At 47.8% G+C, this 25530-nt stretch overlaps 1 protein-coding gene across 1 annotated transcript in view; it reads right to left on the minus strand.

Moving 5' to 3' along the window:
* Positions 1–14159: 14159 nt before the first annotated feature.
* The window catches only part of LDLRAP1 (low density lipoprotein receptor adaptor protein 1), a 28035-nt gene continuing 16664 nt past the window's right edge, over positions 14160–25530 (minus strand). The window contains exons 5-9 of the mRNA XM_049774963.1: positions 22279–22351; positions 21853–21936; positions 21082–21212; positions 18978–19012; positions 14160–16206 (exon numbers count right to left, since the gene is read on the minus strand). Of these exons, the coding sequence (XP_049630920.1) occupies positions 16062–16206; positions 18978–19012; positions 21082–21212; positions 21853–21936; positions 22279–22351 (468 nt within the window). The 3' untranslated portion in view covers positions 14160–16061. The remainder of the gene's footprint in view (positions 16207–18977; positions 19013–21081; positions 21213–21852; positions 21937–22278; positions 22352–25530) is intronic.

The raw sequence follows: 25530 nt of genomic DNA on the forward strand, positions 1-25530 counted from the left end.
TTATATTGAGTGCTGCGATAAATAGTGGGGTGCACACATATTTTGGAATGAATGTCCTTCCAATTTGGGCGTAGATACCTAGGAGAGCAATTGCTGGGTCAAATGGCAGCTCAATTCTGAGTTCCTTGAGCACTCTCCAGACTGTTCTCCATCGGGGTTGGACTAGGGGGCATTCCCACCAGCAGTGGATGAGAGTGCCTTTCATATAGCATCCCCGCCAACAGACCTGCCACTCATTTTTTTGTTACATCCGGGCTATATAGTTTGGATTTCACACCCTCTGCATATAACATTTTTCATTCGGTTCACTGTTTAGATGGCAGGCATATTTCAGCAAGTTTTTTAAAGTCATACAGAGTCCAAATTGTTTTTTGACACCAAATTCTTAGGATCTCCAGTCAATATGGAGAGGTTGCCCCAAAATCTTTACATGCTTTTTAAACCATTTCACATCCTCCATTTCAAGAGGTTGATAAGTTGAAACATATACTGTCTGCAATGGAGTTGAGGCCGGATTAGCAGAAGTACCCTGAACAGGGCTCTGAGGCCTGAGGTGTGGAGTACCAGAATGTGGTTCATTGTCTGAGTTGGCACTAACATGTGAGTCCATGCTGTGAACAGATTCAGGACTCCCTTGTGAACTTAGCACCAGAGGTTGGTCATCAATGTCGATTTTGATTTGGATCATGAGTATCTAAATTATGTGTCCCGGTTGATTTTTTTACCAGCGTAAGAGGCTTTTTTTTGCCAGAGCTGATGGCTGGTTTGGTTTGCTTTTTGGAGCTGGCTACAGACCGACAAAATATTCTCTTTGCTGAAACTTTGGTCCCCTAATCTTTTGTCTGTGTTGATTATTTACTCCGGATATTATTACCAAAGTCTCCCCCAAAAGAGGGGAATGGAAGAATGGGATTTAATTTGTCTTTATGGGAGCTATTTGTGGACTCAGAAACAATCAATAAGGAGTTCTTCTTCTTGTTCTTCATCATTTCTTCCTTCTTCACTTCCTCCTTCTCACCTTCCTCATTCTTTTTTTTAATTTTTTATTTGGTTTTTGAGTCACGCCCGGTAGCGCTCAGGGGTTTCTCCTGGCTCTACACTCAGAAATCGCCCCTGGCAGGCAGGGGGGACCATATGGGATGCCGGGATTAGAACCACTGTCCTTCTGCATGAAAGGCAAATGTCTTACCTCCATGCTATCTCTCCGGCCCCACACTTCTTTTAGATTTTTGGGACACACCTATAGTGATTAGGGATAAATCCTGACTACACTCAGAGTCACACCTGATGGTGCTCAGGGGACTATATGGGATGCTGGAGTCTGAACCCAGACCAATCACATTCAAGGCAAGGATCCTATCCACTGTAGCATCACTCCAGCTGCAGGAATGAATCCTGAGCTAAGAGTCAGGAGTAAGTTCTGAGCACCACCAGGTATAAAACAAACAAAAAAATAGAAAAAAGGCAAAATAAAACATCCTTCAGAACCTCTAGTCTAAAATTGAAAGCTGCCTCAGAATCAGAAACCCTTGATCTTGGGAGTGGGTATAAACTTTGTGACTTTGCTTCTCTACCACACACACCCTCTCTGTCTTTCTTTTTCTCTTGCTAGTTAGTTCTCAGTGTGGGACAAAGGGCACATCCCTATTTCTCAGAACAGACATCAGCATCTTAGTTTACACAGCAGAAACCCTGCATCAGGCTGCTGGCCCATAGTCTGATGTGCTGCCCGCATGCACAGGACTGACAGGAAATATTCCTGACACAGTGTTTGCTCTCACCCAACAGTTCTCTGGCTCAGCAGTGCTGACCACAGTTCCCCAAACAGTAGTCTTTGGTGCTGGCCAACAACAAGCCTGCCTAGAACTAGGAAGAGCTCAGACTGGACAGGGTCTGCCCATCTCTGAGAGGTCCAAAGAGAAGTTGGGCTTAAACTAAGGACAAACCCAGCCACTGAAGCTCTTATCTGGCATCCCTGGAGTTTATCCTGCTCCTCAAGCCCCACAGTCTGTGGTTAAATACTGGTGAAGAAACTCAGGGTTTGAAGAGATTGGTGCAATAAATGAGGGTGATGAAAATAACACTTCTATAGAGAATTTTGAGTTAGGTTGAGGTAGTATAGCCCTTGGTCCAAAGCTTAGTCAGGGGTGAAAGTTGTTAGAATCTCTCTCTCTCTCTCTCTCTCTCTCTCTCTCTCTCTCTCTCTCTCTCTCTCTCTCTCTCTCTCTCTCTCTCTCTCTTTCTCTCTTACTTAACATTCAAAATCTTGCTTAGCATTCAAATTCCTTTCTTGGTTGGGGGGCTCACTTTGAGAGAATAACTCTGTTCCAAGGAGTGCAAATGTGTACCCTTGCCTAGTCAGTGAGAGAAGGCTGGCCCAGAGACTACCCAGGACAGGACAGGGACACCCATTTCCTATGACTTCCCTGGTCCCATGCTGGTGTTCCTGCAGCAGCCCCAGAAGCAGATGTTCCCCCCAGGACTCCCCTGGGCTTGTGCCCCGAACTGCCAGCCTCCTTCCATCTGTTCTTTCCTTAAGCCTGGTTCTCCAATGGATTCTGTAAGCTCCTTGGTGTCCTTCCAATACATTTCTTTTCTGCTTAATTTAGTGAGAATCAGTTTCCATTGTCTTCAGTCCAGAAACTTGACTGCTTTGGAAATTGGTCTGAGGGAGTAGGTCTCAGACACCCTCAGGGAAATGGGGGAAAGAATGATCTGGTCCAGTTGAAGGGAGCAAAACTCCAGTTAGTATCCAGGGATAGGGATCTAGCAGCCTGCAGGGACAGAGGAGTGAAATAGCTAATTAAATCGAATTAATTAATTAAATTATGGCCCAGAGCCATCTGGAAAAGAGAGCCATTGAAGATAAAGCTTTGAAGGCCTGAGTCACCACGGCCACTGAACACATGGACAGCACAAAGATGCCAAAGAAAGGCTTGGCGGCTTCAGGACACTGGACGATGAAAAGAAAAAGAATGACAAGCTTCAATCCGTCCATTCTTGGCTCATAGGCTGGAGCCTAAGAACTTTCTGTAACTAAACCGAAAATTCTCTGATCTTTCCCCCCATCAGGATTAAGGCTGATTCTTTGTGCTGCCAAGTCACAGCGGCATATTCAGAGACCTCACTGACTGCATCTACGGCCACAGTTCCTCTACGGTGGCCTTGGTTTTATTTCTCTCATGCAACCCAGCAGCATGGGATCCTTTGGACAGTAAGTAATGAGGGTAACTCAAGTGGTGTTGTAGGCTAGCTCCTGGCACAGTCCCAGTAAATCCCAGCGCAGAGGGGGCAATGGCTGTCATTTCTCTGCATCCCTATGGCACCAAGAGTTAGTATCCATCAATGTGGTGGTGACTTGAAAGGGCATAGCGGGGTATTTGGATCATGGAGACCAGCAAATGCAATAAACCAGTACTTTTCAAACTTTTTCTTTGTTATGGGGTCATACTAGCCAAGGCTCAAAGGTTACCTCCTGTTCTGTGCTCAGATGACCACTAATGGTGCTCAGGGAATTATATGTGGTTCCAGGGTACAAACCATGGTTGCACTTTATCCTAGTACTATCTCTCCTGCATATGGAGTGTTTTTTTTTATGTTGATTAGGTGGTATATCTGATCAGCATGACTTGTTGCTACTGGGTGGGGGTGAGAAGGATTGGCAGCAAAACTCTCTACTTCTTCCTGTATGTGCCTAGAAGGAAAGGGGAGGGGACAGACAGAAGGTGGGATGATCAGTCACCAGACTCCAGATCTTTACTTTGATTTGCCTGCCCCCAAAGGACCTCAAACTTTGGCCTTCCCTTCAGACCTACTGTAGCCTTGCTTTAATGTGTGTGTATTTTATGTGTGTGTGTGTGTGTGTGTGTGTGTGTGTGTGTGTGTGTGTGTGTGAGGCCAACATAGGTTCTTCCCCACCCAGCATCCAATACGAATTCCTGATCACCAGTAGGAGTGATTCCTTAATGCAGAGCCAGGAATAGGCCCTGAACATTGCTGTATATGGCCCAAACTATAAATGAAAAAGAAAGAAAGAAACTAAAACAAAAAGAGAAGAAATTTTTATTAAAAGAAGAGGCAAAGAATGTACTTGAGGGAATGCAGGTTTTTTTAGAGGAGGGAGAAGATAGGGATATTGTTCAAAGAACTCAGAACATGCTTTGCATACAGGAGGCCTGGATTCGACCTTTGATAGCAATAGCACCCCAGCACACAGTCAGATGAGGCCATAAAAAAACAAACAGAAAGGGCCCAAGCGGTGGTGCAAGTAGTAAAGCATCTTTGCCTGCACTATCCTAGAATGGACCATGATTCAACCCCCCCCCCCAGCGTCCCAAATGGTCCCCCAAGCCAGGAGTGATTTCTGAGCACATAGCCAGGAGTAACCCCTAAGTGTCACCAGGTATGGCCCCAAAACCAAAAAAATAAAAAAATAAAAAAGGAGGACCCAACCCTGGTCCTCAGCTTGCCTTGTACTGAATCTTAGGCTTGGAGCTGGCATGGGACAAGATACTCCTTTCCAGGCTACCGTAGTTTTATTTCTTCCCATTTTCAGGGCCCCCACGACCTGCCTCTGCTTCTTGCCTCAGTCAAGTCCAGATCTGTTCCTGAAAGTCTTTCTTTCCCCAGGACCATGAGGCACCATCCCCAGCTGGCCCAGTGACTTCTAGCACTGACAATGATGACTTGCTTCCGGTCTGCTTCTCTTGACATTAGGAAAAGTCCTGCTCCTCTCAGCCCATCCCAGGACACAAGGAGTACTTGGTAAAGAAAGGGAAGGGGACAGGTTGGAGAGATAATTCAGGGCTGAGCAGTAGCTTTGCTTGCTCCCAGCACTACATGATCACCCAATCACCTCTAGAAACAATCCCTGAGAGATCCCAGCAGTGACAGTACAACAGAAAGAGCACCTGTTTGCAGGTAGCCCACAGGATTCCATCCCTGGTATCAAATATAGTCTCCTGAGCACCACCAGGAATGATCCCTGAATGCAGAATAAGCCCTGAGCACTGTCAGGTATGACTCCCCCCACACACAAAAAAAAAATAAAATAAAACCCCAAACCCAAAACACCTTCTACATACTGTGCAGAAAGTGACTACCAAGCAGTGCCAAATTTGCCTCTATCCCTCCAAATAAACAATAATGAAAAGGCAAGACTCTATTTCCCAGTCCTTAGCAAACTGTCTCCTTCCCACTGCCAGTCCCTGGGCCCTGGGGGCTCAGACCCCATTCACCACTACAGGGTCTACTTCGTACACATTGCACGAATTTCCTTACCTCTGCTCCTCAGCCTCCTTCCTGCTTTACTCTTTTATTAAGATTCTAATTAAATAATTCTAATTAAGTGTAATGAGTTGAATCGACAAACTTACTGCGATAAAGCAGCATTCAAGACATCCCCTGTCCTGATCTTTCCTGGGCAGCAGAGGCAAGAATGCAGGAGGTCACTGCTGCTGGGGCAAGTAAACAGGATGGTCCTAAATGCTAGGTTCATAGGGTCAAGGCCAGAACCAGGATGCAGTTGAGGCCCCCATCCCCAAGCCAGCTATATTGGGGTTCTGTGCACTTCCTCTTAGAGCCTGGGTGCCAAACAACCCTCTTCTGCCCTTTGCCTCAGCTCTGCTAAATGCCTGCTAGATGGAACCATGGTGTCTTGTCCATCGAGGAGGGGTAGGGATGCTGGCCTTGATGCTCTCTGCTCTCTGGAGACCTGGAATAAGAGAGTCCCAGACCTTAGGTCAGAGCCCTGCTATTCTGGGAAGCCTGTCTTGGGGGGTAGGGCAATAGGACTTCCATTTCTTCCCCTTGTCTGGCCTGCCAGGATATGAGGAAACTTGATGAAAGACAGCATTTGGGGGGCTAGAGAGATCATATAGCAGGTAAGGCACTTGCTCTGCTCCTGAATGGCATGGGTTTGATCCTGGCATCCCATATGGTACCCTGAGCTTGCCAGGAGTAATCCCTCAGTGCAGAGTCAGGAGTAAGCCCTGAGCACTGCCAGATATGGCCCCAAAATCAGAAAAGAAGAAAAAGGAAGAGTACTGTTATAAGGAGTAAGGCCTTGAATCCCTTTCCCAGCTGTGTGGCCTGAGGCTACTCCTTTCCTTGCTCTGATCCTGTTTCACTATCTGTACAATGAGACCAATAGCACCTATTCTGTAGAGTGGCAATGAAAATTCCACTCGAACAAACAGAAGGCAGAAAGTACTCTATCAATTATTACCATGAATTATTCAGACCCATCTCTCCTCCCCACAGCAGCCCTGGAGGCTGAGAAGGCTCAGGGGAGGAGAATGAAAAGAGTTAAGAGCTTTCAGAATCTCCCCAAACCTGCCCCCCAACCCTTCCCACCTCCAGTTAGTCCAGACTGATCAATCATGTCACAGAGGTGGTTCCCTGAAAACCCCAGAAGGGACTTACTCTTCTCCATTCACAGGCCTTACCCTGCCAACAGCCTTTTAAATGGCACTTTGAGTTTCTACCATAAAGGGCCTACAGGACCCTCATCACAACCCTGCAAGATGGCAGAGTTCCAATTACATCCAAGGTCATGGACAAGGAGACAGATACCTGGGTAGGGAGTAAGGGGAACACATCCAGGCCCCCTTATGGTAAGACTCAGGTGTAAACTCGGACCTTTGACCAAGCAGTGACAAAAACTGACACCTCCTGCAAGTTTCTGTGACCAAGGTATGGCCCAGTAACCATTCTAGTGTGGTTCTCCACAACTAGAGGCAGGACAGGAGTCTGCAGGGGGAACAGGAAGCTATTACAAAAACAAGTTGAAGAACTAGCTGGAAGCCAGAAAGATGGAAAAATGGGCTGAGTATATGCATCTGAGTCCTAGTACAAGGTAGTCCCCTAGGTAACCCAGAGCATCCTCCTGAGATCCAAATCAAAGTAGCTTCTGAGCACAACTGGGTGTGACTCAATAAAACAGAACAAAACAAACCCAAACCAATAAAGAAACAAAAATTAAAAAAAAAATGAGGGCCAGAGATAAAATTATGTGCATGTGGCTGATCTTGGTTCTCCTTTAAGCACCCCTACTGGATTAAACGGGTTCCATCCTATTCAATACATGCTTGTTACTCCTCTGGATGGAAGCATCCTTTGGATTGGTGCCTTAGACCACCTGTTCTCCACCCCAGGCTGTGGTCTTGTGCTCCCCAATAAAGACTCCAGGTCTCAGGGTAAAACTGCTTGTGGTTTTGGTTTTTCCTCCACTGAGCTTTCTGCTTCTTAGGGGTGAGCAGAAAGTTTGCATGTGGGAGTTCCTGAACCTGCTTTGTCCCCTTAATTGTGCTTAGATAATTTTCTACGTTGGTGTTTCCTTCCAGACCCCCATCTCTCCAATGCCTTGAACTTGGTGCATGAGGCTTCCCCTACACCTGGAGCTCAAACAGCGTCCCGGGGACCCAAGAAGACCCCAATGGTGGTAAGTTATTTGACCCTATGGTGGATAATCACCATCACAGCCTCCTTCAACTGGACTGAGTATGCAGTGCCAGTCACCAGAACATCGATGCACATGGCCCCTGTTCTGAACATGGCAGAGACCCCTTCAAGCAGGACAGAAGAAGACAGTGAAGAGGAGAGAGCTGAAGAGTCTAAGTAGCATCCCAGAGGCTGAGGCTAACTGCCTTTCTTCTACCAAAGGTGCTTCCAACCAATGAGTAACAAGCATATATTGAATAGAATGGAACCCGAGTTAATTCAACACCCCTCAGCATTGCCTCGTTCCCAGTACCAAAGGGAGTGGCTCTTGAGCATAGAACCAAGAGTAGCCCACCCCACCTCCTGAAGAGGTGGATTACCCTGCACCTGTCTCCAGGCATATACTCAGGGCAAATCAGTGCTGAACACTGATCTTCAAGTCAGTTGGCTTGAGGGCAGGCCTAGCCCTGATGTCACTCACTGTGTTACTGGACTAGTGACACACCTTTCTGAGTCTCGGGGTCCTTTATTGCAGGATCAATGGGGTGGGGGGATCAAAGGGTGCATTTCCAGAACAAAAAATGTGGGTACTGTGGTATCAAAGACTGCTGATTGCTTCATGAGGTCTCCATAGTGAAGGCCCACAAGCTGGGTGACTGGGAACAGAAATATTTTTTTAACCTCATAGTTCTGGAGATGGAGATCAGTGGTGGTATTCTGCCTACTGTTCCAGCACATGACCCCATCTGCACCCGCTCTCCTCCTGTGCAGTCTGTCCTCCAACTGTCTGTCACAAGGACACCAGTCCTGCTGGACTCAGGCCCTCCCTCCTAACCTGCTTCTAATCCACCCCTCTGCAGAAACACTATTTCCAAAGAAGGACACACTAAGAAATTCTGAGTGTTAGGACTTCAGTGTCTCTTTGGGGCTGACACAGTCACCTCAAAGAGGTAACTACGTGGACTCATTTGTACACAGAGGTAAGCCAGAAATTTACCAGCCTTTTGATGGACCAAAGTGAAGAATGGAGGATCAGGGAAGGGAAGCCATTGGTACTTTATGTTCCTAGGAATGCAGAGTAGACCTGGTAATTTTTGTTTGTTTTTGTTTTGGGGTCACACCTGGCAGCGCTCAGGGATTACTCCTGGCTCTGCTCAGAAATCGCTCCTGGGATGCCGGGATTTGAACCACCAACCTTCTGCATGCAAAGCAAACGCACTACCTCATGCTATCTCTCCGGCCCCATACCTGGCAATTTTAAGCAAGATAACCGTAAGGAAAGCTATTACGACCATTAAAAAAAAAAAAAAGTACAACAGGCTGTCAGGGACTTTTCTCTCCATTTTAGAATGCAATGCTATTTGAGGACCTACCTTCAAAGTCACAAAGTGAATGAGCTGTGGAGCTGAGGTCTGTCTGCACTTGGGCTTGTCAATCTGACACATCTCTACTCTCTTATTTAAGTTTAAAAAGACAAAGAGGGTGGGGATATGGTTCACAATGGATAATACAGTGGATAGTACAAATTTTCCTTGGATGTGGCCAGCCCAGGTTTGATCTCTGACATCCCATCTGATCCCCTGAACAGTCAGGAATGATTCCTGATCATAGAGCCAGAAATAACACACACACACACACACACACACACACACACACACACACACACACACACAACCATTGCTGGGTGTGGCCCCAAATAAACAAACAAAAAGTAAATGGTTCCTAGGCCAGGGAGAGAGCTAAGGACTAGAACACAGGCCTGGCATGTGAAGACTAGGTTTGTTTCCTGGCACTGAATGGTCTCTTGAGCACAGTCAGGAGTGACTCTCAAGCCATGTGCCAGGAGTAGCTCTTAAGCAACAGCAAATGTGTCGTCCTAAAAGCAAACAAAATTTTTTTAAAGTGAAGTTGTTTTTCTCTATATTAACTGTCTCATGCTGTTGATTTTGGAAGCAGACTCTTGTCTTTGGGCAGGGAGCTTCACCACCCTGGGCCTCAGTTTACTTCTCTGTAACGTGGGAATAGTACCCACTTCAGAGCAATTGTGAAGGTTAAATGAGGTAGTAGATGTAAAGCCCTGGGTATAGGATCTGGCATATATTAAGTGCTCACTTAACACACTGATGCTGACACTGCAATTTGTGTTAATTAATTCAAGTGTGAGCCTTTTGTGATACTTGCCAGCATTCACATGTCTTAGAACAGTATGAGGCAGGCCCTTGTTCTGCTGCAGAAGAAACAAGTCATATAACCAAGGTTACTGAGAAGGGGTTTGAATCTTGGCCTTGACTCCTAACTGTGCTCTTCCCACTTGGCTTTAGCTGAAACCCCGGGATTAGGAATCACATTCTCACTTCAGGAAAGACTGTCGGTTTGCTAGCTCAGTAAAGTCTAGTCTTCCTTCCAGGTGGCAAAAGCTCTGGTCCAACCTGGTTGGTCATTGGGAACTTAAAACTCTGCAGGAACCAGGAGCTGAAAGCCATAAGAGACTCCCCCAAGAGGTGCCCCCTTTAATCTATGTTCCCAAGAACATACAGCAACTCCATTAGCTCCCAGGAGCCATCTGTTTGGATTCACTGTAAAAAGCAGAATTGAGCTCTGTGGAATGTCAAGCAAGCAGGGGGCCCAGACAGTAACTGGACTAAAATGAAAGCTGTTCCCCACTGCTGCCCCCTAGAGATGAGCAGGTGGCTCCGCAAACACAGAGAAAAGACAGCCTGCTTGTGGCCAGATTTTCTGTCAAGGTTCAAGCAGGCACACCTTCCATATCCCTTTGGTGAGAGCATCTTCCCCTCCCAGGGCTGGCCTCTAACAGAGATGCTTCCACTGCAATAAAACTAAAGTAACAGCCCTGTGTAAGGTGTTTTCCGTGCTCCTAGTATTATTAATAATTGATCAATAACAATTAATGGTTAGCTAATAATTATTAATAATTAAGTAGTAATTCACCTTAGCTCCTTTCTTGCTCACACATATTCCTGTCTAGACAGCACTGGCACGAAACTATTTCACAGATGAATACACTGAGGCCTGGACTATTAAGTCATTACAGGTCTTACTAGTCAGGGGTCAATCTGAGATCCAAATCCAGAATAATATGGCTCTGAGGCTGCTTGTGATCACACTGCTGTGCTCTTACAGGCATTGGTGCCAGCAATCAAACCACAGATGAGACCTTGGGGCCCTTGAGTAGGGAAAATGAAGAGACGGATGATGAGATGATGCCCATTACATGCTTGAGAATTCACCAAGGTCCTCTCTCCAGCCTCTTCTCATTGTAATCATTTCCACTTCCTCACAGCCCTGCAGACCTTGAGCACATGTTCTACTTCTAATGGGTATGGGGAGGAATTCACTTGCTCTAGGAAGCTGTTCCTCCCCTGTCCACATAGCTTGGTGAAATCCCATCCCACCTGTTTAAGTGGATGTGCACCTGATAAAGGTAAAGTATATTGGGTAGAGCACCCATGCTGACCTGGATTCGATTCCCAGCATCCCATATGGTCCTCCAAGCAACACCAGGTATAATTCATGAGCACACAGCCAACAGTAAGCCCTGAGTACTGCTGATTATGGCAAACCTTTTTTTGTCTTGTTTTGGACCACCCCCGGTGACACTCAGGTTACTCCCGTTTATGCACTCAGAAATTGCTCCTAGCTTGGGGGACCATATGGAACGCTGGGGGATCGAACCGTGGTCCATCCGAGGCTAGTGTGTGCAAGGCAAAAGCTTTACTGCTTGCGCCACCAACCCAGCCCCTCCACAAACCATTTTTAAAGTTAAAAAACTTAAGTGGATAGGCTCAGGGGACACAGAGAGCTTTTGCAGCACTAATCTATTTTCCAATAATGCACAAGTAATGATACCTTTCTAGCTATTTGAAAATCATCAGGCTACAGATACACCACTGCCACTGTTGGTCCAGGGCTGCCCTTCCTCAGTGGGTTCCCACAGAAGTCAGCCTGGCTGTCCTTTCGATGAACTGACTCAAGTTACTCTCACCACACATGGGCTCTTTGTCTCAGTTGCGATGCTGGGCACTGAGGCCATAGGGTGAATCACACAGTCCCAGGCCTCTCAGAGCTGCCAGGATGGGAGTCTTGGGACTTCTCCACCTCCTTCAAGGCCCAGTGGATGTGCTCTCCTCTTCCCGCCCTCCCTAACTCCCTCAGCTCTGACCCAGCACCTGCTGCATATGGTACAAGCCTAGCTCACAATCGAGCTTTCAGGGCACCATGACCCACATACCCCCAGTAAAGAGGGAGATGGACTGTGGCAGCTCGACCTCACATGGGCTAAGCAGGTGCAAAGTTGTTGCTTGGCAACAAGGAGGATCAGCCCACATCTGTCCTGGCTAGAGGCACAGGCTCAAACCTCATATAGTCCTAATACGCTGTGCCCTGAAACTGCTAAGTTAGCCAGGGCATCACACTGTCCAGATATGCCAAGGGAGTTGCAGAGGAGGACTATGTCAGAATGGTAGGCACATGGTTTTACTCTCTTACCAGCTGTCTGAGCCTGGCAGGTCACAGAATCTCCCTGGGTCTTAGTATCATTGCCTCCAAAATAGTGTCTTCTGACTAGACCAGCCACTGAGCAGCAACTTAGCCACATTCTGCAGTGAGTTCCTCTGTTCCACCCTCTGCAGGGGAAACTTTCCTTTTCTGAGGCCACTAACGCTCCTGTAGTCTCAGTGAGGTTTCCTAGGGCAAGGAAAGGCCTGAGGGTGATGCTCTGTCCAGTGCATAAGGCATTTCCAGAGAAGCAGAAGCCCCAGAGGTGGCTGGAATGAATGGCTCTTATCCTTCAGTAAAGACAGTCCTGCCATGGATATCGAATCATGTCTGGGCCATACTGCAATGTGGAAGCAAACATGGGCTGGCAGCTCGTGCTTAACTTGGGCAGAGGTGGCCACTTCAGGGCTGCTGGCACAGCAGAATGGGACCTGGGCAGCTCAGCTGGGGCTTGCCCTCATGCCAGCGCAGGACATGTATAAGTAGTGTTTTATAAATAAGCACAAGCAGGTCAGACTAGGGTCCAGCTCCCAGGCCCACTCCATACTGGCCGGGAGTTTGCTTGATTTACTTAGATTCCTGACCCTCTGCTGCACTATCTTAAAAATGGGACTCATCCACTTTACAGTGGATGTTTTTATGGTTGGCAGCGAGGCTGGTTGTCAAGGCCAGGCCAGGGCCTATCAGGGGTGACCACCACCAGAGAGGGGGTGCTTCCTAGGAAACAAACATCATCACAGGCACCAAATGCCAAGCCCACACTAAGAGCAAGGAGTCCTCCAGACTGTTACAGATGCCTGGGAGAGATTTAATTGGGATAGTGGCTCCTCAAGGGAGAGAAGACCCTAACATCTACCCAGTGAAGCTGAAGGTCACACTAAGTCTGAAAGGCAACTTTGTTCTCCCCGTTTCATCCTTTATGCATGAAAGAGCAGACAGCAGTGCTCAGGATTCATAATTCGAGACATCCGGAGACTAAAGACGTTGGCCAAATTTAAACCGAAAGATGGACTTGTTGGGTGTCTTTTCACATTATAGGAGAAGAAGAAAGGAGAGAATTCCTTAGTCATCCACCAAACACTCGGAATTCACAGTGAGTCAGCCCAAAGGCTGACATCAGAGGGCTCTGCCTCTGGGTTCTGGACACTTAAAACATCGCTGTTTGAAGAGGACAAAGAGATAAATGGCTAGAGACCCACTGGGGCCCAGAGAGCAGCCTCGGTGCGGGGGTGGTTGCGAGGCTCACAGAAGCTGGGAGAGCACAGAAAAACTGTGGGAGCCAAGGATCACAGATCAAGTCGGGGCATAGCTGTGTGACCCTGACTGCCAATAGACCTTAGCACCTGGAAGGAGGAAGGCAGGGGTTAGACACAGCCTTGTCACAGGGGAAGAGCTCAGTTAACAGGCGCTGATATCACTGACTGTACCTCAACTTCCTTAAACGGAAGCTGTGGAATTGTCCTATGCATAACCTCTTGGTCATCTAAGTTTGCCACCAATAATTGAGTCTTCAGTCGCAAAACCTAGGGTGGCAGAAAAGTGAGATCTTCCACAAAGGAATCTGAAAAGCAGACAATAGTGGCACAGCCCCAAAGCAGCAGAGTCAGTTAGACTTTGGGGCTGCCAAGTCACAATTCATATTGCACTTTCCCATTCCAGGCCAATCATACCCAGACCCATACATTCTGAACCCATGTGGATCTGGCCCCTGAGCTCCCCAGCACTGCACCCTGGGTCTGGCTGGGTTGGCTTGTTCTAATGAGTAAATGGCATGTTCTGTTTGAGACTGTATTGAATAGAGACGATGAAAACAACACACATGCGCAACCAGTCATAGCCACAATTCCAGGATTCCTAGCCCCGAGCAGGAAACCCTGGCCTCAACCATCATAGGGTTCCTAGGAGCAGATGCTCTCAGCTGGGTGGTAAGAGGGAACCTCACCACACACACCTGTCTGCTAGGTAAACGGGGGGCCCCCCAGAGCTTCAGCCAGAAGGATGCACACCAACTACCCTACCTTCAGGCCTGCAGTGGAGGCTACTCCAAACAACAAATGTCAGAACTGCTGGCTGTACACTCGCACGTGACCCCCAGGCCACAGCAGTCAAATGTTTTGTCTTTCAAAAAGAGTATTTATTATTTTCCTCTTAGAAATTCCTTAACAGTGACACATAATGTAAGACAAGACACGGGGGGTGGGGGGCTCAATACACACTGCTCAACGGGGCAAAGGCCAGTGTGACTGTGTACACACACAGCAAGCCTTCCTCAGGCTCCCAGATCTGTCTGCCCAACTCTGTCTCATGACAAATACAGGTATCAATACCAAGGTAGTTGGAGTGGGGCAGGTGGTAGAGAAGGTGGTCTGGGAAAGGGAGCTAACCCCATATTCTGACAAAGACCCTGAAAATCCCACCCTACCCCAAGGCACTTGTGTCTCTATTATTAGGAGGGGGCAGGGCAGATGGGCCACATCTGTTGATGCTCGGGGACTATTCCTGGCTCTGTGCTCAGAAGTGGCTTCTGGCAGTGCTTTAGGAACCATAGTGGTACCAGGAATTGAACTGAGGTCAGCTGCTTGCAAGGCAATGCCTTACTCCCTGGACTATCTCTTTGGCCTGGCAGGTCTGTCATAAACATGCTTTGATTCAAGTGCTTAGATTAAGTAGCTTCTAGGGAAAGGGTCTGTTTCTCCCAGGCTGGGGAAACTTGCTCCAGCTGTCACCAAAGATTTCAGTTCAGCACAACCAGGCCAAGAAACACCTCAGGACAGAGAAAATCCAGGCTGCCTGGCTGGGTTTCAGGATGCTGGAAGCTGTGGTGCCTCAGGGAGGAAAAGATGGAAGGCTACAAACAGACAGACTGCTGCTGGCATGTCTGCATGGAGGTGTAAGGAAAGAACAGCACGAAGCTGAGAGAGTTTAGTTTTGTTTCACCGTCAGCACCAGCCTACTTCAAACACCTCCATTTTCATGGAAATCAATAGCGAGACAGCTAGCAGGGCACGCAGTCTCATGCCAGTTCTGTGTGGAAAGGCACCAGATGGTTTGTTATGAAACACATTTTGGTCAGAAAATAGCTGCGATTTTTTGGTTCCTGGGAGGACAACAGAGGCAGCTCAAGAGGAGGTGAGAGTCGTGAGCGGCAGTTTTGGCATCAGGTCCGGGCATTGCTCTTGACCCCGCCTACGCTGGAGGCCTGCCTCCTTGTCAAATGGCAACAAAGTCTTCTCAAACAAATGTAGGAGTCAGGTCTCACACACATTTTGGGGGGAGTCTGGGCACAACACAGTGACACTCAGACAAGACATAAAGGCAGGTATAACCCGTCTGCATGGGGAAGTGGGGGACGGGGTGTCTGATAAGGGCTCACACTAAGGTGAGCCCCAGGTCGCAGTCAAGATGGAAAGCCATTTCCAAGCATGGCTGGGGACCCCCACATGGACTTTGGAGCCCTTCTTTTAGAAGGGCAGGAAAAAAGCTCTGGAAGCAGCACCATGGAGGAACCCTGAGGGTCCACACCGTTCTGTGTGCCTTAAAGTGCCAACTGGAACTGTCTTTGGTTAAGGGCTGCCCCCTCTCTCTTATGGAGCCTACAGATCCAGAGGCTCACACCCAGGCCCGCTGGGGCCCCAGGAGAAGATGAGCTCAAGGCCACAGTGCCCTCCTGTGTTTGCAAGTTGACACAAGTGAATAATTCAATCTCATTAAGTAAGGATCAGGGGCACCCCAGGGAAGTCTGGGTCCTTAGGGACAAGAAATGCTTTGGTCACATCCTGAAAACCCCAGCAGAGTAGTTGCTTAAGAAAGGCAGCAGGAAGCCAGCTGTAACGGTGCGCACACACACAGCGGGACACAGGCCTGATGCATCGCTGACTTCTTTCTGGGTTGAAGCAAGAGTCACTGAATAAATATTCAAGGCATCTTCGCAGTCCTCAAAGAGAAAAAGCGAGTTCAGATCAAGTCTCCTCTGCCTGTCTGGCCACAGCTCTCATCTGTAGGCTGATGGTACAGTCGACTGGAAAGGGTGGCCAAGGTGTCCTGCAGCTGGGAGCCCCGTCACAGATGGATTTGCCTTTTTCTGGGTGCTCCCCAGACCTGGGTCCTCAGAAGGTAAAGAAGTCATCCTGATCAGCACCACTACTGTCAGGCTTGTCCCAGTCGACAGGTGAGAGGCACTGAGCATTTTGGATGTCCTGGGCTGTCAGTCCGGTGTCCAAGACCTGAGGGTTTGTCCGAGACTGGGCCAACCTGAAAGGCAGAAACTAAATGACCCAATGACCAGCACCTGGGTCAGAGTGAGAATGCCTGGGTGGGTAAATGCCAGGACACAGGACTGAAGAAGAAAGTTCTGAGAGGGGCAGGAGGGTAGAAGGGGTATATTTTTGGGGGAGGAGGGGTTGGGTCACACCTGGCAGCACTCAGTAGTTAATCCTGGCTCTTTGCTCAAAAGTCTCTCCTAGCAGGCTCGGGGGACCATATGGGGTGCCAGGATTTGAAGCAGGGTCTGTCCTGTATTGGCTGCATGCAAGGCAAATGCCTTACTGCTGTGCTATTGCTCTAGCCCCTTGAAGGGGTATTTTTAGTTGCGTGATAACAACAGATCTGAAGGGGGTTGGAGTACACTGATGGAAGGGTGAGGGGGGTATGCTGATGGAGATGTAAACTGTATACTCCTGACAGAGCACAGCATAGTGAACCAATGGCAAGTCAACACAGTTTGTTTAAAAAAAAAAAAAAGAAAGAAAGAAAAAGTCCTGGATTTTAAAAGAGGTGAAACTTCTATATAACTAAGACCTAATCTGAAGGGTCATCAATGGCTCCAAACACCACAAAGCAGGCAACAGTCAGCATGAGAAGTCTTGGCTGTAACTAGACACAACAGAGTTTTTCGGAAAGTAAACTTAGAAGAGGCGCAAATGTTCAAAGAATAGGGGAAAGTTGAGTACCCTTTGGCTTGTGTCCTAGAAAAGCATGTGAGGCTGTCAATGACCTACAATGTCTATAGTAAGTTTTGTTTGCTTGTTTGTTTGGTTTTGGTTTTTGAGCTCAGGGGTTACTCCTTGCTCTATGCTCAGGAGTGACCCCTAGTGGAGTTTGGAGCACCATGTGTGGCGTCAGAAATTGAGCCAAGGTTGGCCACATACAAGGCAAATGTCCTGAACCCTGCTATTTCTCCAGCTATCCGGTAAGTGTGTACAGCCTAGAAAAATGCTTCAATACATCAATGTAAGTCAGGGGTCTCAAACTCAATTCACCTGGGGGCCGCAGGAGGCAAAGTTGGGGTGATCCTTGAGTGCAAAGTCAGTAGTAAGCCTTGAACATTGGGAGGTGTGACCCAAACAACTGCTGAGTGAAATAAGTCAGAGAGAGAGAGAAAAACGCAGAATTGTCTCACTCATCTATGGGTTTTAAGAAAAATGAAAGACATTCTTGCAATAATAATTTTCAGACACAAAAGAGAAAAGAGCTGGAAGTTCCAGCTCACCTCAGGAAGCTCACCACAAAGAGTGATGAGTTTAGTTAGAGAAATAACTACATTTTGAACTATAATGAGAATGTATGAGGGAAATGGAGAGCCTGTTTAGAGTACAGGCGGGGGTCGGGTGGGGAGGAGGGAGATTTGGGACATTGGTGATGGGAATGTTGCACTGGTGATGGGTGGTGTTCTTTACATGACTGAAACCCAAACACAATCATATATGTAATCAAGGTGTTTAAATAAAAAAAAAAAAAGATTCCTCTAGGGCAGGGCCACAAAATGTTGTACGGAGGGCCACAAACGGCCCATGGACTGCGAGTTTGAGACCCCTGAATTGTAAGTGAAGCAGCAGGATCCCCAAGTGCAAATACGATTAGCTGATCAATGAGAAAAAAAGTCAGTATTATAGGCTTAGCATGAATTGGGTCTATAAACTGAGATGATAGGATATGAGATGCTGTGATTTTCTGTTTAATACTTTGCTGATTTTTAAACTTTCCACAAAGGGCACTAGAAACAGAAAATGGAAAATTTTCTCCAAACAATGAGGCTGTAGTTGATGGCTTGGGAAAGCAGGGAAGGTGGGAAAAAGAATGTCCTTGCCACCACACATGTCCCATCCCCATATCTCAGGGCTGGGTCAAGGGGCTTCTACCAAACTCTGAGGAGGAGGGAGGGAGAGGAGAGAGAAGGAAAAGGGAGAAGGCAAGAATGCAATAGTCTGGCTGTTCCCACCTAAAGAACTCAAAGCTGCTTGCTGTAACTCCAAAGTCCTGCTGTGGGAGGGTTATGGAAGATTCTGAGGGTACCCTGTGCGTGCAAGGGAAGTTGCCCACACATCTTGCTAGCAGCCTACTTATTGCTTAAGGGTCCATCCCTGGGAAAATGGGGAAATGCCACCACCCTCAGACTAGACCAAATTATTTCCTCACTGGCCCTGACATCCCACCTGTAAGTAATACTCCCTGGGCTTAATTTAAGCATTACCTTCTCCCTGCCACTTTTCATAAATGTAAAACCTCCAGAAGGAACAGAGCTTGCCAAAAGCTATCCTTTGAAGACTAGACCATGAGTAAAGTGGAAATCCACTAGGCGTGTGAGTGAATCTCAAGACTGGTACAGCAGCTGCTTGAACAATTTCTGATTCAGGGCCAGAGCAGTAACACAGTGGGTAGGATGTTTGCCTTGCACACGGCCAACCCAGGACCAACCTGGGTTTGACCCCTGGCATCCTATATGGTCCCCAAACCTGGCAGGAGTGATTTCTGAGTGCAGAGCCAGGAGTAACCTCTGAGTGCCACCAGATGTGGCCCAAAAAGAAAAAAACAAAAAAAATTCTGATACAACGCCAAGAACTTTTTGGCAGAACTGGCCAACCCCATGTAATTGGCTCCCCATCCCAGGAGATGCCTGAGTATAGAGATTTCTGCTCTAGAAGATCAGAATTCATGTTCTCGGACATGACAAGAGGCCCCAGAAGCCCAGGTCACATGTACCACCGGACTTCCTTCCCCAAAAGGAGCCATCCAGCCCACATTACCTTGAAAAAGCTTCATCCAGGCCATCATCCAGCTCCTAGGAAAAAACAAAGAGATGTGAACTCTTAGTGGGGGAGCCCAGGTTCTTCGGGGAATTTGTCCCAGCACTGAGACAAGGACAAAAGCAGGAGAATCTGCAGGAAAAGGTACAGACAAGCATCTCAGCCCCTGAAACCAAACCTGGGATGTGGAACAAGAGAAAAGGCACAACCTAGAGCATCTGGAAACAAGCTTTCAGCTCTCTGAACAATGGCACACAGAGATGTCATGGCTCCTCTTGAAGATTCAGCTTTTTCTTTTGGAAAGTGAAGGGTCAAATCAGATGATTTCAGTGCCTTTGAATCCCAAGAGTTTTGAAAAGGTGGGAGAAGACATTTTCTTACCTTCATTCATTCTTAAAACTGAGCCAAAATTCCAAGCTTATGAGGGACAAAACTGTTATCAGGAGGAGAGAGATAAGACAGATGGCAGGGCCTGGAGAGATAGCACAGTGGAGTTTGCCTTGCAAGCAGCCGATCCAGGACCAAAGGTGGTTGGTTCAAATCCCGGTGTCCCATATGGTCCCCCGTGCCTGCCAGGAGCTATTTCTGAGCAGACAGCCAGGAGTAATCCCTGAGCACTGCCGGGTGTGGCCCAAAAAAAAACCAAAAAAAAAAAAAAAAAAAAAAAGACAGATGGCAAATCCCCCTCTTTGGTATTCAAGAGACGAAAGGAAGGTATGGTGCCTGTTCGGGGGTACCCAGGTGACCCCCCAAAATAGGCAAAGGGACTTGACCATTTCACCGAGTCCCTCAATATTCCTGATTCTTTTATTCGTTTGTTTTGTTTTTGGGTCATACCCTTGTGTTACTCAAGGGTTACTCCTGACTCTGCTCTCAGAAATTGCTCCTGGCAGGCATATGAGATGCTGGGGTTTGAACCACCGTCTGTCCTGAATTGGCTGCATGAGAGGCAAACGCCCTATTGCTATACTATCTCTCCGGACCAACATTCCAGATTCTTAAAAATTAAAGATGCAAGACAAAATAAATGTGATTCCTCGGGGCCAGCGAGGTGGTGCTAGAGGTAAGGTGTCTGCCTTGCAAGCGCTAGCCAAGGAACTGACTGCGGTTTGATCCCCCGGCATCCCATATGGTCCCCCCAAGCCAGGGGCAATTTCTGTGTGCGTAGCCAGGAGTAACCCCTGAGCATCAAACGGGTGTGGCCCAAAAAAACAAAAAGCAAAAATGTGATTCCTCAATGGCTCAAGGACAAGATAAAGACCCCTGAAGGGACAAATGGAGGAAAGTGAGCCAAGTTTCAGGTTACCCAAACAGTTTCCCAAGGTCAGTGCCTCTGAGTCCTGTAAAATGATACATCTAGGGAATCTGGACAGAGGATAAGTGGGAACTTTTTGTACTGTTTTTGTAACTTTCTTTTGGTAAGTCGAAGTTATTATTTTCAAGTTTTAATTTATAAAGTAAAAATACAGAATTTTAAAAAATCCAATTCCAGGAGCCAAAGTAGTATAATAGAAGGGTGTTTACCTTGCATATGGCCAACCTGAGTTCTGTCCTACATCCCATACGCTCCCCTGAGCCCCATCAAGAGTTAAATAACAGAGCTCAGAGCCAGGAGTAAGCCCTATACAATGCCAGGTGTGGCCCAAAACAAACAAAAAAAACCCTATTCCTCTGGGAAGTTCTGCAGGCAGAGGTCATGTTTCTCATTGTGAAGATGAAAAGGCTAGGGCTGACCCAGAGTCATGTGGTGAGTGACGCCCACTGCCCACCTACATCTCAGGCTCCTTGTTGAGATGGCTGAGGGGGAAGGGTGCTGGGGCAAACTCTGCCTACACCACAAACAAGAGAGTCTTTGGGCAGAGCTGTGCATGCTCAGGTCAAGAGGCTGGGCATTGTAAGGAGACAACTGTGCTGGGCACCAAGTCTGTTGGAGACGCAGCCCTAGGTTCAAAGGGGGCATTGTTTGTTCCATGGGCCGAGGGCTGGTCCTCTGACAGCCTACAAGTCCTCAGTACCAGGGCCTGAACCCTAAGCAGGCTTAGTCCTCATTTGAGCTAAAAGAGAATACTATACCATGAGGGTCGCCAGCCACAGGATCACTCACCCAGATCACATTGCTGCTATTCAAGCCTGGAGGCCGTGGTGTCTCATCCATATTAGTGGTGTTGGCGCTGACAGTGGATAGTGGGGCCTTGGTCGTCTCCTCCAAGTCCAGCAGGTTCCCAGTGGCGACCACTATAAGGATTCAATCAATTGTTCCAGAGAAAGAAGAGTCTCTTATTGCCCAGTTCCATCCTAGACCCTCCTGACTGTCCTGATCCTGACTCCACCCTAGGGCATGGACTATTCCCAGATTCATTACCCAGAGTCCCAAGCCTGGCACCTCCCAAGCCAGTCAGACAATGGCTGACAGGGTGAGCTCTTGTCTCCATTAGTGCTTTTAAAAGGAACTTCTATATTCACAACCAGTATTGTTTTTTTTGCTAAACACAACATAAGATGCTAAAAACCACAAATAAGATGGAAAGTACATATAGAAAATATGGAAATGTACTTGTGGGACATATGTGAAGGGATATATCAGGAAGAATGTGTACTAAAATGTCTCAAAATTTTCCTTTATCAACATTTTGACACTTTCAAAATTTTCTATGACAAAATTGCTATTATTTACTTGACAACAAACAAAAACCCACGGGGGCCAGGAGAAGTGGTAGAGCACACGTCTTGCATGCATAAGGGTCTAGATTTGATCTCTGGCATGAAATATAAATAAACAACAATTTAAAACAGAACATGCTTGAGGTCCAGGGAGGAATGGGGGACCCCAGAGGTCATGCAGGGGAGTCTCGCCTTCCCCCTGCCCAGGACTCACAGCTCTTCAGTGAGGGGGTGCTGTCGCAGTGGCCACCCTGGACATCACCTCCCTCCTGGCTGGCTTTCTCCTTCTTCTCCTTCTCTGTGGAACCAAGACATAACACATTAGAGACCACAACCCCAACACTGTCCCCAGAAATCATAAGGCAGAGAGAACACTGTGGCCAGTTTTAGGGGGCCAGGACTAGGTCTCCAGCAGAAAGGAAAGAATAACTTTCATTGAACTTCCATAAGCACCCTGGGGAAGGGATACAGCTGTTCCAGTTTCATCAGAGGTGACAGGCCCCATCCCAAGACACAAACCTAATAAGTAATGGGAGACAGGAGTCAACCCAGGGCCTTTACCATCCCTCCCATCCCACATGGCCCTACCAACCTCCCGCTATATCTCCACCCCTTTATAATGCCCAGTTACAAAACTAACCTTCCTTGGACACTTGCCAAAACTCAAAGGCGACCTTAAAGGCCTGGGCAACTGTGAGGGTGACAGCTTGGGCCTGGAAAACAAGAAGTGGAAATGGAGAGAGGGTTCAGAGTGATGCAGTGATGGCAGGTCTTAACTAGAGGCCTGGGAATTCAGTCAGGCCCTCCTGGGCTCTGGCCCCAAGACTCTTTTCCCTCTACATCTCTGCAAGTCCCAACAGAGGGAGACAGAGATCCAGCCCCACGTGGGCACCAAAGCTTCAGGGGCTGAAATGGGAGACACACTCATCCAAGTAGTTGGGCACCCCTATCTTCGCTAACTATGGCTCCATAATGCTCCCCTCTCTGCAGCCCCAACCTCCGCCCCCAACTCTCATCCTGTGCAGTGTTTCGTTGCCACCACCTCTTTCCCATCTCCGTGGAGTTTTCTCAATCCCTCTAATCCTGAGAAGTCCTTCCCACATTACCTGAAGACTTTACACAACAACTAGGCCCTTAGAATCAGAAAACAGGACAGTCAGGGTAGGACTGTGCCCAGTCACTATCTGAATAGGTCACACTACAGCAGGACAGTGCTAGTTGGCACTAGAGTTAGAAGTAGGCCCATGGGGCCGGGCGGTGGCGCTAGAGGTAAGGTGCCTGCCTTGCCTGCGCTAGCCTAGGACGGACCTCGGTTCGATCCCCCGGCGTCCCATATGGTCCCCCAAGCCAGGAGCGACTTCTGAGCGCATAGCCAGGAGTAACCCCTGAGCGTCAAATGGGTGTGGCCCAAAAAAACCAAAAAAAAAAAAAAAAAGAAGTAGGCCCAGGTAGAAGGGATTAAAACAAAACCCCAGGAAGGAAGCAGGAGGTGAAACTATTGCCAGGATCAAGAAAGTATGAGTACCTGTGGCAGGGGACTAAGGCCACTCAGTGCCATAACCCACCTGTGAGGAGAGGCCACACCTTGATGGATCCTTCCCTCTGGAGAACTCCCACCCACTCTCTCAGACCCAAGACAAATGCCACCAATGCACTCCATTTACCAGTATTCTTTTTGCCACCATGCAGTGATGTCGCCAGCCTATAGGCCTATCAACCTGTTTGGGCACTTCCTGAAGACAGGAACTGAGTCTAAGAGCCCTAATTCCCAGAGCATAGGGGCCTGTGATGCTGCATGAACAGCATCGGCAAAGAGGCAGTCTCCCTCTGTGACTCCACCCCAGAGGACCTCACACCCTAAGCATTCATCTGGACCTTTTCCTCACTCTTATTCCAGTTCAGGGTTAATCAGCTCAGCTTCTGGGAGTAGGAAGTCCCAGAGCTCGAAACTATAGCTAGGACTCAGTTCCAGCTTCCTTCCGAAAGCTGAGCTTGGAAGAGAGTGCCAGACTCAAGTGCACAAGTTCAGGCCTGAGCAGCCCGGGCTTCCTTCACTTCCCCTCCACCAGACAACGCAATTTAATTGAGAAATGAATCTGTGGCTACTGCCTTAAAAGCTCTTTTTTCTTTTTTAAATTTAAAATCTCTAAACAAGCTGACTGATCCATGCCAATTAAACTTCACGAAGTATAAAATCTCATTTGAATGTCTCCATCATTTACATTTTTGATGGAAGTATGGCGCTTTATGGCAAAACTTAAATATGGTAATTAAGTATGAAACTCTTCACAGCTGTTTACAATTTAAGCTGTCACGTCTGAATCAAGTTTAATAGACCCAGTTACCATTGAGAATTGCCCATGAACTAAAAATATGGGCTAATTACCAGCCAGAGTCAGATCACTATATACCCAAGCAAGAACTGGTCACCCAAAGTGGCAGGGAGATGGAAACACCATTATTTTTGCCTCCAGGAAATCTGGGGGCACAAGCCTGATACTGTTTTCTGCATAAATCTGCTTGATCATTTGCATACATTCCCGTCCTTTTGCCCTGAAGCCTGGAGCTGCAAGTTAAACCAAATATAACCCAAGAAGCGGGTGTGTGCAGGTGGCTGCAAGCCCAGACTAGGCGGGGACAGGAGAGCTGGGCCCCGCCTGAATCCCAGCAGTTTGAATGAGATGCTTTGCTCCGATCTGTTGGTGGGAAGCCAGTCTGCCTTGAACCTGCAGGCAGAAGACTTTCTCTGAGTGCTTCTGTTGGGGCAGGAGGTCTCTCTAACTCCTACTACTCTACCAGGTTCGACTTAGTCCAGTATATTCCTTTCATGGTTTTGTCCCCAGTAACTGGGCTCTTAGCTCCTCAGAGAAGCCTCTATCTAGCTCCTGCAAAGATGGGTCAGGACAACAGAACCTCTGAACCAGCACAGGTCAGGCCCTGTGCTCCTGAAGGCACCAAAGCATAAGTCTTTGCACAGAAGGATCACCGGAAAAAATGTCAATGAGCATGTGAGAAAGAAGGGCTCTGCCCATCCGGGAACAGTTAAAATGTTTACTATCAAATCACTGGCATCATAACCCTGAGTTCTGTGCCAACTACCAGCAGCTCCACCTTCAATTCAGATCTCAGAGGCTGAAGGGTTTCCGGAGGCCTCTCACTTGGGCACATGGAAACGTTTCTTTCTTATTTTAGTCTGATCTGGATTTCAGTGCCAGAATCAAACTTCAGTACTCTCTACCACTGAGCTAATATCCCTGGTTGGTAGAAAGCCTGGTCATGCCCGTCACAGCCACCTGGGAAGGCACCATGGTCTGGCTCCCTGGCTTAGGTTGAACCCAAAAAGGAATCCCTTTCTCTTTTTCCCTCTCACCCCTGCTTACCTGCCCCACCCTGGGTAGATCATAAACTGGGGAGGATAGACAGTACAACAGGGAAGGGTGTGGATCAGGAGGCTGTGAGCCTGCGGCCAAAGGAATGAAGCTTAATCAACATCCAAATTTTAGGTTGGGTCACAGAGAGAGCTCAGCAGACTGGAATGCCTATTTTGCCTGCAACAGGCCAGGGTTCTATCCTAATCCATCAAGCATGATCCTCTCAAGCCCAACTTGAGCGGAAAGCCCCTTCCTCCCACTCCACCCCCACCTCCAGTGCTGGGATTGCCCCCACTAAGCACCTCAGTATAGACCCCAAACAAAAAAAGTATTACAATTTTACGGTTAGCTGCAGGTAGGCTCTACCTTGTCACCTGCCCAAGTTCCAGTGACATGAGTTCTTAGCCCTTGTGTATCCCACTTAATTTCACACCTTTGTGACACTATACGGGTAGATTTCTTTTTCTTTTAAATCTTTTATTTTGGGAGTCTCCCAAGCAATGATCAGGAGGCCGAGGAGT

Source organism: Suncus etruscus, chromosome 6 (assembly GCF_024139225.1).
Source record: "Suncus etruscus isolate mSunEtr1 chromosome 6, mSunEtr1.pri.cur, whole genome shotgun sequence".
NCBI lineage: Eukaryota > Metazoa > Chordata > Mammalia > Eulipotyphla > Soricidae > Suncus > Suncus etruscus.